Source organism: Crotalus tigris, unplaced genomic scaffold, assembly GCF_016545835.1.
Source record: "Crotalus tigris isolate CLP2741 ecotype Arizona unplaced genomic scaffold, ASM1654583v1 scf7180000019465.582067, whole genome shotgun sequence".
Lineage (NCBI taxonomy): Eukaryota > Metazoa > Chordata > Lepidosauria > Squamata > Viperidae > Crotalus > Crotalus tigris.
In genome coordinates this window covers 423,144-437,819 of record NW_024097551.1, presented here as the reverse complement: position 1 = coordinate 437,819, position 14,676 = coordinate 423,144, and the positions used below count along the sequence as shown (strand labels likewise).

The 14,676-nt window shown below is 35.7% G+C and overlaps 1 protein-coding gene and 1 long non-coding RNA gene across 5 annotated transcripts in view; one reads left to right on the top strand and one right to left on the bottom strand.

Annotated features, from left to right (window-relative positions):
* Nucleotides 1–14,676, top strand: part of MAGI3 (membrane associated guanylate kinase, WW and PDZ domain containing 3) — a 109,861-nt gene that overhangs the window by 55,538 nt on the left and 39,647 nt on the right. For all 4 annotated transcript variants that reach the window (XM_039362445.1, XM_039362446.1, XM_039362449.1 and 1 more), the window contains exons 7-11: nucleotides 1,324–1,381; nucleotides 4,154–4,248; nucleotides 4,896–5,084; nucleotides 6,200–6,811; nucleotides 10,563–10,600. In XM_039362445.1, coding sequence (XP_039218379.1) covers nucleotides 1,324–1,381; nucleotides 4,154–4,248; nucleotides 4,896–5,084; nucleotides 6,200–6,811; nucleotides 10,563–10,600 — 992 coding nt within the window. The remainder of the gene's footprint in view (nucleotides 1–1,323; nucleotides 1,382–4,153; nucleotides 4,249–4,895; nucleotides 5,085–6,199; nucleotides 6,812–10,562; nucleotides 10,601–14,676) is intronic.
* LOC120316647 overlaps nucleotides 1–14,676 on the bottom strand; it is a 35,095-nt gene that overhangs the window by 3,109 nt on the left and 17,310 nt on the right. Inside the window, exon 2 of the long non-coding RNA XR_005559023.1 lies at nucleotides 1,939–2,204. This is a non-coding gene — a long non-coding RNA (uncharacterized LOC120316647). The remainder of the gene's footprint in view (nucleotides 1–1,938; nucleotides 2,205–14,676) is intronic.

The following is a 14,676-nucleotide window of genomic DNA, read 5'->3' as shown; positions in this document are numbered from 1 at the left end:
GAGAAAGATGACAAAGACACTGAAACAATATCTCAGGAGTTGCCGTGAAGAAGAGGGAGTCAAGCTATTCTGAAGGCAGGACAAGAAGCAATGGATGGAAATTAATCGAAGAGAGAAGCAACCTAGAACTAAGGAGAAATTTCCTGACAGTTAGAACAATTAATCAGTGGAACAATCTGCCTCCAGAAGTTGTGAATGCTCCAACACTGGAAGTTTTTAAGAAGAGATTGGACAGCCATTTGTCTGAAATGCTATAGGGTTTCCTGCCTGAGCAGGGGGTTGGACTAGAAGATCTCCAAGGTCCCTTCCAACTCGATGATGATGATGATGATGTTATGAGGGGGTTGAATTGTCCCTGAGACAGGCTGGATTGGCACCCACCATAATCACACCATTTAAAAAAAAAAACATTGTAGCAATGGGGAAAAGGTAGAAAGAGGAAGTGAAACATAAGTGATAAACTTTTAGTGTCCCTGGTGTTGATTGGTAAGACTATAATGGTCTGGCACAAGAAAAGGTCAGGGCATGAAGTCAAATGATGAAAAATGTTATAGCTAAATTGTTTTGTGTGAATAAAGCTATTGTGTGGCTAAGGGAAGGATAAAAGCAATGCAATATTATTGAGTAAAGGCCCAGTTTGAACTGTTTAAAACTGTTTTAATTTTGTGTCATTTCTGCTTAGAGAAGTGACTATACAAATTTTCTTGACTTACAATTGTAATGGATTCTGCCCATTACAATCTTAAATCGTGATAGTCATAAAGTGTATCACCGTGTGACTGGACCTTTTTTTAGTATCTTTTTGTGGCAATTAAATAAACATCATGGTCATAAAGCGAATGCTGTAGTCGTAAAGCGAATGCTGCAGTTGTTAAGTGAACCCATTGTTTGCTATTGGGTGTTTTTGCTAAAAAGTGGAAACAAACATTGTAAATTGCAGTCACATGATCACGGGCAACTACAAATGTGCCAGTTGCTGAATGCCTGAAATGCTATCACAAATACTGTCATATAACACTGGTTTGTGACAATAATAAAAGAATTGAAAAGCTTGAAAAGACACTGCCAAGTTGACCAAAGACAGCTAAATTGATATGTAAGCTGACTTGTTTCTGAACCAGGGTTTAATTCAGTGAACATTGTTTACTTAATTGGTTTCCATGTCACCCATATTGAATAATTTTTTGAAATTTTACAATATTTTTGTAAAAAAAATTCACAATATTTTTAAAATTTTTAAATACATTATCCTGCATCCTCATGATATAAGTGGGATAAAAAAAGAAAGAAAGAAGTTCATCAGTTTTTCTCTTCTAATTACAGAGCTTCCTTATGGCTGGGAGAAAATAGAAGATCCTCAGTATGGAACCTACTATGTTGAGTAAGTTTTTTTGCCTACTTGCTGAAAGTCCAGATTAATTGAATAACCAAAACCCATCCTTCATTCTTTCCTTCCTTCCTTCCTTCCTTCCTTCCTTCCTTCCTTCCACTTCTTAGCTGCTATCACCCATATATATATTTATTTATTTATTTAATTAATTAACTAGTTAATTAATATTTTCTTCCTTTTCTGGAAATTTAATGAGTAGATCTACGGTACTTATTCTTTAGGAGAATAAATAACAATTGATTAGCTATCTGCTCTCAATGGACTACATGAATTTTAAAACAGAAATAAAAAAAACCTTTTGAGTAACAGCATTTATTAACACTAGCTGTTAGTCATCCCAATTTATCCTAGTGCAAAGATTATACACAATAGTTTAAAAGAAAGCATAAGAAAACAAGGACTGATAGAACAAGGACTAATTTAACTTGTATACTGCCCATCTCACCAGAGGTGACTCTAGGCGGCTTACAGACATTCAATTAAAATGCTCTATAAAATGTTAATAAATAAGAATCATAGACATAAAATTCAATTAAAATAAAACTAACCAGGATGGAGAGGGAGGGAGCAAAGTGTGCACGGGAAAGAGGTGGGGTGTTATCTATTCCATTAGCCTCCTCAAAGTGTCACACACCAATTGGGGCCCCAGACTAATTGGCATAGCCATGTTTTCAAGGACTTTTGGAAGGTCAGACGGGTGGGTGCAGATCCCACTTTGGGGCAGGGGCATGATGTTCCAGAGGGCAGGAGGCACAGCAGAAAAGGCTCCTCTTCTAGACCACGCCAGCCAAAATGATCCAAAAGGATAAATTATCTGAGGATGAAATGCATAAATGAAGTAATTGGAATAAATAATGGTTATTCTATCTTGTGATCTCAAAAAAAAAATGTTTTCTATCACCAGGCTATTGTTTTATAAACCATTCAAAATTCCACCCATTTCACATTTTTTATGAAGCATTCTCTAAACTTGCCTATCATCTAATTCTGTCTTAGGGTAGGTATATTACTGAGGTATCTAAATATGAGCATTGCTTGAATTTGTAGAATGAATAAAGAATAAAGACAGATGGCGAGGTAGCCTAGTAGTGAAGCTGCTCGCCTCCCACTCAGAAGGCTAAGACTTCAGTCCTAGGTAGTGGCAGATGTTTCTCTCCTAGGGAACAAAGAAAAAAAGTATCTGCTGTGAACTCCATGTGGTACCAGGAATGGCACCCGGCCAGTAAACGCTGAGATCCATCTAGTCAACCCGATTTTACCCCAAATTAAGGAATTACAGAATCAGAAAAAGGGAGCGAAAGAATAAAGATATTATAAATTAATATGGGGGGAAAAGAGACAAATAAAGGTAGTTTTTTACTTACGACCATTTGTTTAACAACTGTTCAAAGTTAGTATCCTGTTGAAAAAAGTGACTTACAACCATTGCTCACACTTACGATCGTCACAGCATCCTCTGTCATGTTATGTCTCCCAGTCAATTTGGATGCTTGGCAACTGGCATCTATTTACAATGGTTGCAGCATCCTGGAGACATATGGTTGCCATTTGCAATTTTTCAGGAGCTTCTCACAAACAAAGTCAATGGACAAAGTTATATTCACTTAATGACAGTGTGATTCATTTAACAACCACTATGATTCCCTTTATGATCATGGGAAAACAGATTGTAAAATTAGGCATGACTCAGTTAATGACTGCATCTCTTAGTGATAGAAGTTCCAGTCCCAATTATGACTACCTATATGAGAACAATACTAGGAAACTAAATAGCATATAAATAAAATGATAAAGTATCCACTATTTTTAATGATACATTTTCTTTGCAATATAGGATCTCTACTATTATTAATAATTTTATTAGTAAGGGGATTTGGGAATATCTCATAAAATATATTTGAAATTTTTACAATTTTATCAAAGTTTTACATGCTTTTTTAATAAGATCTTGGGCTTGACAGTTTTTTATTCCTCTGAACATGTAGAAGGTTTCGATTTAGAGCACATTATTTTCTTAACCAAGTAAATATCTAGAGTATTGTTTTATTATTATTTTTTCTTTTTAAACATTGTGAATCAACAAGGTAGATACAACAAGATAACTACGTAATTTAGAAATAACAAAATTGATGACTGATAACAAAACTTTTTTTTCTTTTATTTGGCTTATCAATCTCTGCTCTTCATTATTATTTGTAGTTCCACCCAAATTTGTGATAGATTAAGAAATAAATATTGTCTTGCTTTAAATTAAACTTGATCCAAAAGTTTTCTTATCCCCATATAAGAAAATAATTATTTAAGACCCAATCTTTACAACTGATTATCAGATAATTATTCTTATGACCTTTTATTATCTAAATCAACATATTAAGAAATAGGTAGCACTTGTAATTTCTCGCTTTTCCTAAATTGAATTTAGATTTTGTCCTAAGTTTGGTCATTTGTTTGAATTCAAATCTCAATTAGTTGATCACTAGAAATTTGATTCTTTGTATTAATTTAATTCTTTGTATTCAAATGGAAGTATGCTACTAGCTTTTGGAAAACAGCCTGGGTTTTTCAGATTAATTATGCAAGTATTAAAGTGTTGAAGCTTAGCAATTACTGAAGTGAGGTTCAGCTGGATTTTTGGTAAGAACCTCTGCCTTTTGGAAAGTTTAAAGAATGGACAGCAGTATCCTATAATGCAGAAAGCAATGGATCTTTTTCCTGTAAATATTTTGTAATTCCATTTGCACTACCATTTTGTGTACTTTGCAGTCACATCAACCAGAAAACTCAATTTGAAAACCCAGTTTTGGAAGCAAAACGGAAAAAACAGCTAGGACAGACTGATGGAGGCTTGTCAAATCCAGGTGCAGTTTTCAGTGGCTACTGTTAAAATCTGATATGTACTTAAGAATATATACGTCATCATAATCACCATGTCTCTTTATGCTAGCTTTCTGGAAACAATTAGCTAATATTTGTACTGGTATAAATTTGAATTTAAAATAATTCCTGACATTTATATTTTTATGATTTTAACATATTGTTTTCTAATAATGTAAATAATTTTTCATCCAAGTACTAACACCAAAGATTTGCTGCTAACTGTAGGCTTTGTTACTCACTGAAAGCGTTTTAAAAATGGCAGATTATAAAAAAAGAAAAGAAACGTTCTTAGACATTTTTCATAGTTAATCAGATAAGCAAAACATCCCAGCTATGTATCTTTAAAGTTCTTTTATCTGTGAAAGAAGCAAGAACATAATACTTTTAATGATGAAAATGGATGGATGGAAGGAAGACTTTGATATGTCCCAGCATTAGGTGTTTTTATAGTTATTTAACAGAACAGAACAGAATAATATAAACCTATCCATATTTTTTAATGTTGATCTGTATCCAGAAAGTTTTTATCTGACATTTCTAAATAGTTTATCACTGCAATATTAATTGCCTTAATCTGTACTCCCAATTTTTGAATAGACAGGCCTAAAAGCATTTTCTTTGTGTGCAGAACAAGCAAAACCTTTCTTTACTCGAGATCCATCCCAGTTGATAGGGACACTAATACGAACATCACTGAAGAAAAGTACTATGGGATTTGGATTCACAATAATTGGTGGAGATAGACCAGATGAATTTCTACAGGTGAAGAATGTATTAAAGGACGGACCTGCTGCACATGATGGCAAAATTTCATCAGGTAAACTTGAGGTTTTACAATTTACACTGTAGTTGGACCACAAAGAGTTTGGTATTTTAGATATTCAGGAACAAATCCTTTTTTTCTTTCCCAATTAAAATTCATTTTTTATTACTAAAATTTCTATGGACGGCCCACCTTAAGCTCATAGTTCTTGGCAGCTAGCAATATAGAAATATAAAAATACAATGAAAAAACTATAATAAATACAAAATGCAAACGCTAAGTCTCCTCAAAGAGCATATTGATAATATCTCATCCATGCCGACCTTATCCAGTGGCCATATGTAGATGTTAAATAGGAGTGGAGAAAGCATTAAAGCCTGATGCATACCTTTAGTTAGGTGCATCATAAGGCAACAATTTTTCAATCAAAGTACCTCAAATGGGCTTACTTACAGAATACATCCAAAATCTGACAGCCATGACACATATGGAATTGAAATTTGACAAATTTTATAAAGCATTTTATGATATAAAAATGATCATAAGATATTTTATGAGATCATACGAAATGTGAGAAAACATTTCCTGTGGTCAACTCCTGATGTTTGACTGTGCTATACAGTTCAACATAAGCTACTTTTAAAGCAAATACATTTATGAATATCCCTGGTTTTTTAAGAACTTTACAAGTACATTAGAAGCTCTGCTGTTGTTGAATACAATGAGGAATCTGGTAAGGAAATATCTCTGAAACGATGACCCAGGGGTCATATGGTTGTATACTCTAGCAATATATTTGAATAAAAAAGTCATATATAATTTAGACTTCAATTCATTAGCATATGAGTCTTATCCTAACATTCTGTTTTTCACTTTTGAAGCACATAAACATTCCCCAAATCCAAAGAAAATGATGTCAAGTTTTAACAAATACAAATTAAGTTCAAAGCAAAAAAAAAATTGATTGGGAGCTGCCCAAAGATTTTTGTAAGATGGATGGCTATATAAAGATAGATAGATAGATAGATAGATAGATAGATAGATAGATAGATAGATAGATAGATAGATAGATAGATAGATAGATGTTAGCAATTCTCTACAATGAGGTTACTAAGATTATTTAATATGTGCAAATATATTTGTGTTAATACTTTATTCATTTTTAATAGGTGATGTCATTGTAGATATAAATGGTACATGTGTCCTTGGCCATACCCATGCTGATGTTGTCCAGATGTTTCAATTAGTTCCCATCAATCACTATGTGAATATGACGTTGTGTCGTGGATATCCTCTGCCTGATGAAAGTGAAGATCCTGTTGTAGATATTGTTACAGCCACTCCTGTCTTAAATGGCCAGCCAGTTACAAAAGGAGATACCTGTATACTCAGCCAGGATTTAATCCCAGGAACAGTGATTTTGGATCACAATAGTAAAACTGGACATATATTAGTCAATGGACGCCTGAATGGTCCTTCAGCAATAGACTTTGGAGAAGAAAGGGCTACAGGGTCTTCTTCAGGATGTTCTCAAACAGAAATGGTCACTATTCCTCTAATCAAGGGACCTAAAGGTTTTGGATTTGCAATAGCTGATAGCCCTGCAGGACAAAAGGTGAAGATGATTTTAGACAGCCAGTGGTGTCATGGACTTCAGAAAGGGGATGTAATTAAAGAGATTTATCATCAGAATGTACAGAATTTAACACACATCCAGGTAGTAGAAGTACTGAAGCAGTTCCCAGTTGGAGCAGAGGTGCCACTGCTTATCCTAAGAGGAGGTATGTAATAAATTTGCTATAACCTAAAATGCCTGTGTTGCATTCAAACACAATGTACTACTTAATACTATCTAGTGACATTGACAAAAAAATACAATGATGCCAAAATGATGGCATATGATATAATCTTGCACATTCTGTGATTACTTTTTTTGCATCAGGACATCTGATGTAAATACGCATTTTGGAATTTTGACAAAATGCACATATTATCTTACTGTGGTTGCCCATATTGCTACTCTTAAGTTTGTATTTGTATTTCTACATTCATGGTAAAAAATAATGTAAAAAGCATCTTCTCATCTCTTTTCTATGAGTCTTTCAGAAGATGCAGTGAGTTTTTCCATAGGTCAAGTATCTATACATTTCTCCAAAGGCAAAATTATTTTCCATTTATATCTGATTGGCAAGACTTTCATAGGAACATAAATATGTAAAAGTTGTATACTTAGTGCTGCCATGTAAAGACCTCACTTGTGGTTTGTTGATTGTTTCTTTGTTTGTCTTGGTCCACTGTCTTTTTATGTATATGGCTTTTTATTGTTATTTTGACTTCTTAATCTCATGTCAGTAAGGATCAGTTAACCATTGTAAAATATCATATAAGCTTATTTTCATTTATGGACTTGATATTAATATTGGCATTACTACATAGAGTTATATACAGTTATATTTGTGATAATTGTATTTTGAAATGGCAATAGATTCTGCTAGCAAAGTTTATTCAATACAAATTGATCGTTGCTGACATGACTAAATTGTACAAATCCACTGCCAAACATTGCTGGGTCTTTATGTTGTTGAGGATAATGTAGAAGTGTAATGGTAGAAAGTGTTTGTTTTTTATTCAGTAAGTCACATTCATGCATCTTTTAAAATACCATTTGGTTATTAGTTATCATTGAGCATTCTATTTGTACTAAAACTGTCAACTTCTCCTGTAATGTAGTACAGTAGCTGTTATACTCCCCATTTTTGATCTGTTGATCTAATTAAAATATAAAAATGAATTGGAAAATACCATGTTATTGATACGTTTATGTTGATCAACTGACTCTTCACATTGTCCTTGGGAAAATTTGGAAGTTTGCCATTAATTGCAAATACTCTCTTGATGCAGATAAATTCATCTTTAAATCTTTTGGGAATTGGTAGAATGGTAATGGACCAATACAAAATGGTGCCTATGACATCTTAAAATTAAAAGCAATCTCAAACATTGGAATTGGAGGGGGGCAGGCTTTGAGTTGGGTTTGATTTGATTTAGTTGGGGGGGTTTAATATATATTTTTTGAACGGAAATATATGTGAGTGTGTACATGTATGTAAAAATTGCTGTCCCTAACATTCAAGTGCCATTAAGACATGTTATCACAAATATATGAGGGAAATCTACATTGCCAGGTGAGTCCCCTTGCTTAGAATTTTAGCTTGGTACTGAGATGGGTGGACAATTTATAAATCCTTTTAACTTAGTCATGATGTTTTTTTCATAATAGAATGATTAGCCCAGATTTTTCTGTATATATATATATATATATATATATATATATATATATATATATATATATATATATATATATAGGTCTTTGGTTGTTCGGGTTTTCTCCCGCGTAAAATTGGAAGTGTCTTGGCAACGTTTCGACGAAGTCACATTCGTCATCTTCAGGCTGGTGTTTTTAGCTTCTTGCTTTGAGCAGCAATGTGTGGTTTTAGCTGTTTCTTCCTTTTAACTGCCAGTGAGGGTATGAACTGATTGGATGGGAGCTTGGCTGTGTTCTGATTGGGTGGAGGTGTGTTCTGAATGGTTAGGGGCTTGGCTGTGCTCTGATTGGCTGGGGGAGTGTTCTGTTTGGTTGTGCTCAGGTTAGTCTGAGTTGCAGAGGGGTTTAAGATTTTGGGGTTAGGGAGTCGTTTGTCAATAAGGGCAGGTTTCCAAATGGCTGGTAGGCGGGAGGTATCATCTCGCTTGTTCATGCTGTGTGGGCGTTTTTCTATCTCGATGGCTTCTCTGATTATTCTGTTATTAAAATGTTCACTTTTGGCAATGGTTCTGGTATTTTTAAAGTCAATTTCATGTCCTGTGGCTTTAAGGTGTTGGACCAGGGAAGATGTTGGTTCCTCTTTTTTGACTGAGTTCTTATGTTCTTCAATGCGTGCACTTATTCTTCTGTTGGTTTGTCCGATGTATGTGGTGGGACAAGTGGTGCATGGGATTTCGTATACTCCTTGATTTTCTAATTCAATTTTATCTTTGGGGTTTCTAAGGATGGTGGATATTTTTCTGAATAGAAACCCCAAAGATAAAATTGAATTAGAAAATCAAGGAGTATACGAAATCCCATGCACCACTTGTCCCACCACATACATCGGACAAACCAACAGAAGAATAAGTGCACGCATTGAAGAACATAAGAACTCAGTCAAAAAAGAGGAACCAACATCTTCCCTGGTCCAACACCTTAAAGCCACAGGACATGAAATTGACTTTAAAAATACCAGAACCATTGCCAAAAGTGAACATTTTAATAACAGAATAATCAGAGAAGCCATCGAGATAGAAAAACGCCCACACAGCATGAACAAGCGAGATGATACCTCCCGCCTACCAGCCATTTGGAAACCTGCCCTTATTGACAAACGACTCCCTAACCCCAAAATCTTAAACCCCTCTGCAACTCAGACTAACCTGAGCACAACCAAACAGAACACTCCCCCAGCCAATCAGAGCACAGCCAAGCCCCTAACCATTCAGAACACACCTCCACCCAATCAGAACACAGCCAAGCTCCCATCCAATCAGTTCATACCCTCACTGGCAGTTAAAAGGAAGAAACAGCTAAAACCACACATTGCTGCTCAAAGCAAGAAGCTAAAAACACCAGCCTGAAGATGACGAATGTGACTTCGTCGAAACGTTGCCAAGACACTTCCAATTTTACGCGGGAGAAAACCCGAACAACCAAAGACCTATATACAAATACCCGCGAAAACCTCAGAAAACATATATATATATATATATATATATATATTAAAAAAACAGCCTCAGAACATGTTATACAGTACATGAATGAGTGTACAAGAGCAGATAACATGGTAACTTATTTAATATTTATTACTAAAACCTTTTCAAGGCATACAATCTATCATTGAAATTCACTTTTCAGATTGGGGCATTGAAAATAAGAAGAGGAGAAGTTTTTAAATACTGGTTTGAGTTAGTCATTATGTTTACATTAATTCCCTCCCATTTATTGGGGTAGGCAAAGGGTATGTGAGAAAAGGGATTGTGCATTAGTAACGTTTAGTAAGAAACAGGTCCTTCTAATAGCTTGAAAGGACTATTATTGTTGCTTACCAGTTGAACATCTTTGGATGTAATATCTGCAGTAAAGATATTGTTGGTGCTTGTTTCCAAGAAGTCTTGATAAATTGCCAAATGAATATATTGATAGCTAGACAGACTGTCAGATTATAAAGGTCTAACTCTTTTGTTTTGATATTCAGGATAGCTTTGTTTAGTGCTATGAAAGAAAAAGGTCTTTCTGTGTATATGTGGGTGCAGATATAGCAAATGTTGGCATGATCCTGAAAAAAAGCCATTGTTTTAAAAATATAGTGACAGTGTTTTTGAAAGCACTCATGTTCTCCGAAGGTGCTCTATCCTTCTGAATGCAAAACACTGCATAGCTTTAAAACATAGAATAAGAATACTCTGATTGATTATATTAATGTTTATTTTCTGTTTTAGGACTTTCCTCACCTACAAAAACTCCCAGTATTGATAATGTGAGTATAAATAGAAGTTTTTGTAACATGTCTACCCCTACCTGTAAAAAATTTGTAGAAGGTCTTGTTGAATCATTTTATTAGGATTTCCTTGAGATTCTTTTTTAATATACATATATTTAATCTATACAACAGTTATGGGAGGAAAAACAATTCTGACTTCCACATTTCGTGGTGTAAAACTATTGTAAATATTCATTCAATAATTGCAAATTTCCTATTGGCTTTGCTCAATTTTAGATGAAGTAACATTTTCTACTTTTGAAGTAATCCCTTAATATTCAATCTTTTTAACTGGTTTGCAATAACTGTGTTCTTCATTTGTTCACCTTCTGAGGTCAAGGTTGTGAGCAGAAGTTTTATTTATTGACTGTACTAACAATAAACTATTGATATTAAAAAGTATCACATTAAAGGAAAATCTGAACTGATTAGTTATAATGGATGAAATGCTCTCCTACAAACTATATGAAAATAATGACTCTTTGTTCTCTTAATATGCTTTGGTGAGAGAAATGAAAAAAGTACAACACAAGAATGAACTAGAGGGTTCATGTCAGAAATCATGTTCCAAGAAAACTGTGTCATAAAGGAGCAAAGCTTGAGGTAGCTGAATTGTGGTCAAAACATTTGTTCTCAAGATTAGCTATCAGTCATGGGATTAAGGTGTGTGAGGGAGATAAACACAAAATACTGTTTCTCCTATTTTTTTCTGGATGCACTATTAAAATATGAATCTGCATTCTAAGATAGCTATACAATGGAAAACCCTGTCTATGCACTATTTTTCTAGCATGAGTTCTTTTATTTAAGTCTCAAATTGTTTGATGCTATATCCCCCTAAATGATAAATAAATTTGTTTGAAGCCAAATCCATCAATTAAACTAACAATTGTATTAAAGCTAAGACTGGGCAAGAAATAATTATTCTAATTACATTTAATAATTAAGGTTTAATTTATGTATGAAATAAAAGCACAAAACCTTATAATTTTAATGAAAGTATTTTATAAAGTTTTCTTTGTAAAGAAATCAAACTGAAAAGCACATTTTTAGATGAGAAAGATTGAGCTTGCTTGGTTTTATGTTATTCTTGAAATCTAGGTTTTCTATTTGAAACAGCTAGTCCCATTTCTCATCCCTTGTTTATTTTGGATCAGTGTTGTTCTTTATATAGCAGCAGTTACAGTTTGCTTTCAGGCTCTCCAAACATAGCAGGAAGAAATTTTGAAAGTGATTTGGGTTTGAGTGAACATGCCTTGAGGTTTGCACATGCAAACCTGGAGTCCAAATTCACTTGGACAAGCCAGCTGCTTGGTTTTCCAGATAGAGCAGAAGTGAGTACTTCCAGCAGTCAAGCAATCAAATCACATTTCTGGTTTGCTTGGGAATGTTCATTTAACCAGGCAGAGTGGGAATAAATTCTGATAGCAATCCAGCTATGTAGTTGCCACCCATTAATATTTCAAAGTTTCCTCTTTGCTGTGCTTCATCTATCAGCTTGTCCAGGAAGAGCAGGAGGGAATTCTGACACTGATAGTGCTTTAAAGCTTAATATTAAAAATATTAAATTATTAAATCAGTGATGACACGATGATCACTGCATTGCAGTGAATATCAGCCAAGTTGCTATACATTGTGCCAATTGTAAGTTCCAGCTTCAGGGATAGAGCTATGGTGGGTGTTTTGCAGTAGTCAAGACTATATGTAAATATTTAACCTATGCTTACATACTTGCTGCCAAATTTAACAAGCTTAAGAAGGGTTATTGACTATGCAAAAGCCTTTGATTGTGTGGATCACAACAAATTGTGGCAAGTTCTTAAAGAGATGGGAGTACCAGACCATCTCATTTGTCTCTTGAGAAACCTATATGCGGGTCAAGAAGCAACAGTGAGAACCGAACACGGAACCACTGATTGGTTCAAAATTGGAAAAGGAGTCCGGCAAGGCTGTATACTGTCGCCCTGCCTATTTAACTTATATGCAGAGCACATCATGAGAAAGGCAGGGCTAGATGAATCAAAAGTTGGAATTAAGATTGCCGGGAGAAATATCAACAACCTAAGATATGCAGATGATACCACTCTAATGGCAGAAAGTGAAGAGGAACTAAAGAGCCTCTTGATGCGGGTGAAGAAGGAGAGTGCAAAAGTTGGCTTGAAACTCAACATTAAGAAAACCAAAATCATGGCATCCGGCCCTCTCAATTCCTGGCAAATAGATGGGGAAGAAATGGAGGTAGTGACAGATTTTATTTTTCTGGGCTCCAAGATCACCTCAGATGGGGACTGCAGCCAAGAAATTAAAAGACGCTTGCTCCTGGGGAGGAAAGCTATGGCAAATCTAGACAGCATACTAAAAAGCAGAGACATCACCCTGCCAACAAAAGTGCGTATAGTCCAGGCCATGGTTTTCCCAGTTGCAATGTATGGCTGTGAAAGTTGGACCATAAGAAAGGCTGAGCGCAAAAGAATTGAGGCCTTTGAACTATGGTGCTGGAGAAGACTCCTGCGAGTCCCTTGGACTGCAAGGCGTTCAAACCGGTCAATCCTAGAAGAGATCAACCCCGACTGCTCTTTAGAAGGCCAGATCCTGAAGTTGAAACTCAAGTACTTTGGCCACCTAATGAGAAGGAAGGATTCACTGGAGAAGAGCCTAATGTTGGGAAAGATTGAGGGCAATAGAAGAAGGGGACGACAGAGAATGAGATGGCTGGATGGAGTCACTGAAGCAGTAGGTGTGAATTTAAATGGACTCCAGAAGATGGTAGAGGACAGGAAGACCTGGAGGAACATTGTCCATGGGGTTGCGATGGGTCGGACACGACTTCGCAATTAACAACAACAACAAGAAGAAGAAGAAGGGTTATAGTTGGCACTTTAGATATAGTGGTACAAAGGCACTTTTTATCATAGCTGTCACGTGCAAATCTCAGGGTTGCTGAAAATTAAGGAACATTCCCTGATAGCATACTTAATCTTTCAGAGGGAGTTCAGTCTGTCTAATGCAGGCTAAATCTCAGTTATCAGGTATAGATGTTATATAACATTTCTACCATGTTTCAATTTAATTTTAATTTGTTCTCCCTCATCCACCCTTTGTCAATTTCTGGTAACATTTATTGGTACAGGTTGCCTTCCTAGAGTTTAAAGTTTGAAGCTTGATTTAGCCACCCATGTATAGGGGTTACCGCATACCTATACTGCAAAGGGATTAATGGAAAAATATAGTATGCAGATGGCTGCAGATGGACCGATGTGCACATTTCCCAAATCCTATCTGCATGTTGGGTAGAAGTGCATGTTCTCCAGCATGTAGAGGAATGTAGACTCCACGCATGGGTTGATTTAGTCTTCTAGCCCAATCAGACCAAACAATCAAAGTTGCCACGCCTCTGCAGGGTCTGACCATGCCCCAGTTTTCGTTTGGTCTCAGCCCTGAAGACACATGAGAATTTGGCTCCTAATTTAGATTCAGAAAGGTAGTTATTGCCATTCGTGGTTTCTCTATCCTTTTTTTTCCTTCTGGGGGGGGGGAATTGGTTCAGCTCTGAGCTCAGTGCTGCACCATTTCTTCTCTCTTAATCAATTCCCTTCTCCGTGAGTTTTCAGAGGCAGACAGCTGATCGTAGATTGCTGCCTCCTCATTACAATCCACCTCCCCCACCCCCTCCCAAGATTTTCGCTGTGAATGCGAAGCTAAACTACTAATTTTCAACTGAAAACTGAAATCACCTTCTTAGGTTTGTTACCAATTCAAACAACCTGCGGGCGCCATTTTGAGCCTCTAGAAGGCTCGATCCTCACACTACTCAAGTACTTCCTTGTTACTGTTGATTGTCAGCTGTAAATTACCAAAAAAAAAAAAAAAAAACAGCAGGTGAACTGTTTGACTAAAAGAGCTGATTACCAGATTACTTGCAGGAGAGGATTTTTTCTCTCAGCTTGTTTCATCTCTCATCAGATTGTCCTGGCCGCCACTTTGGGCTCCGCCCGATCACACACATTAAATTGACTGCTTTGTCCTAATTACAGCCTTTTCAGTCACGAAGTAACTTACTTATTTGGTGATTC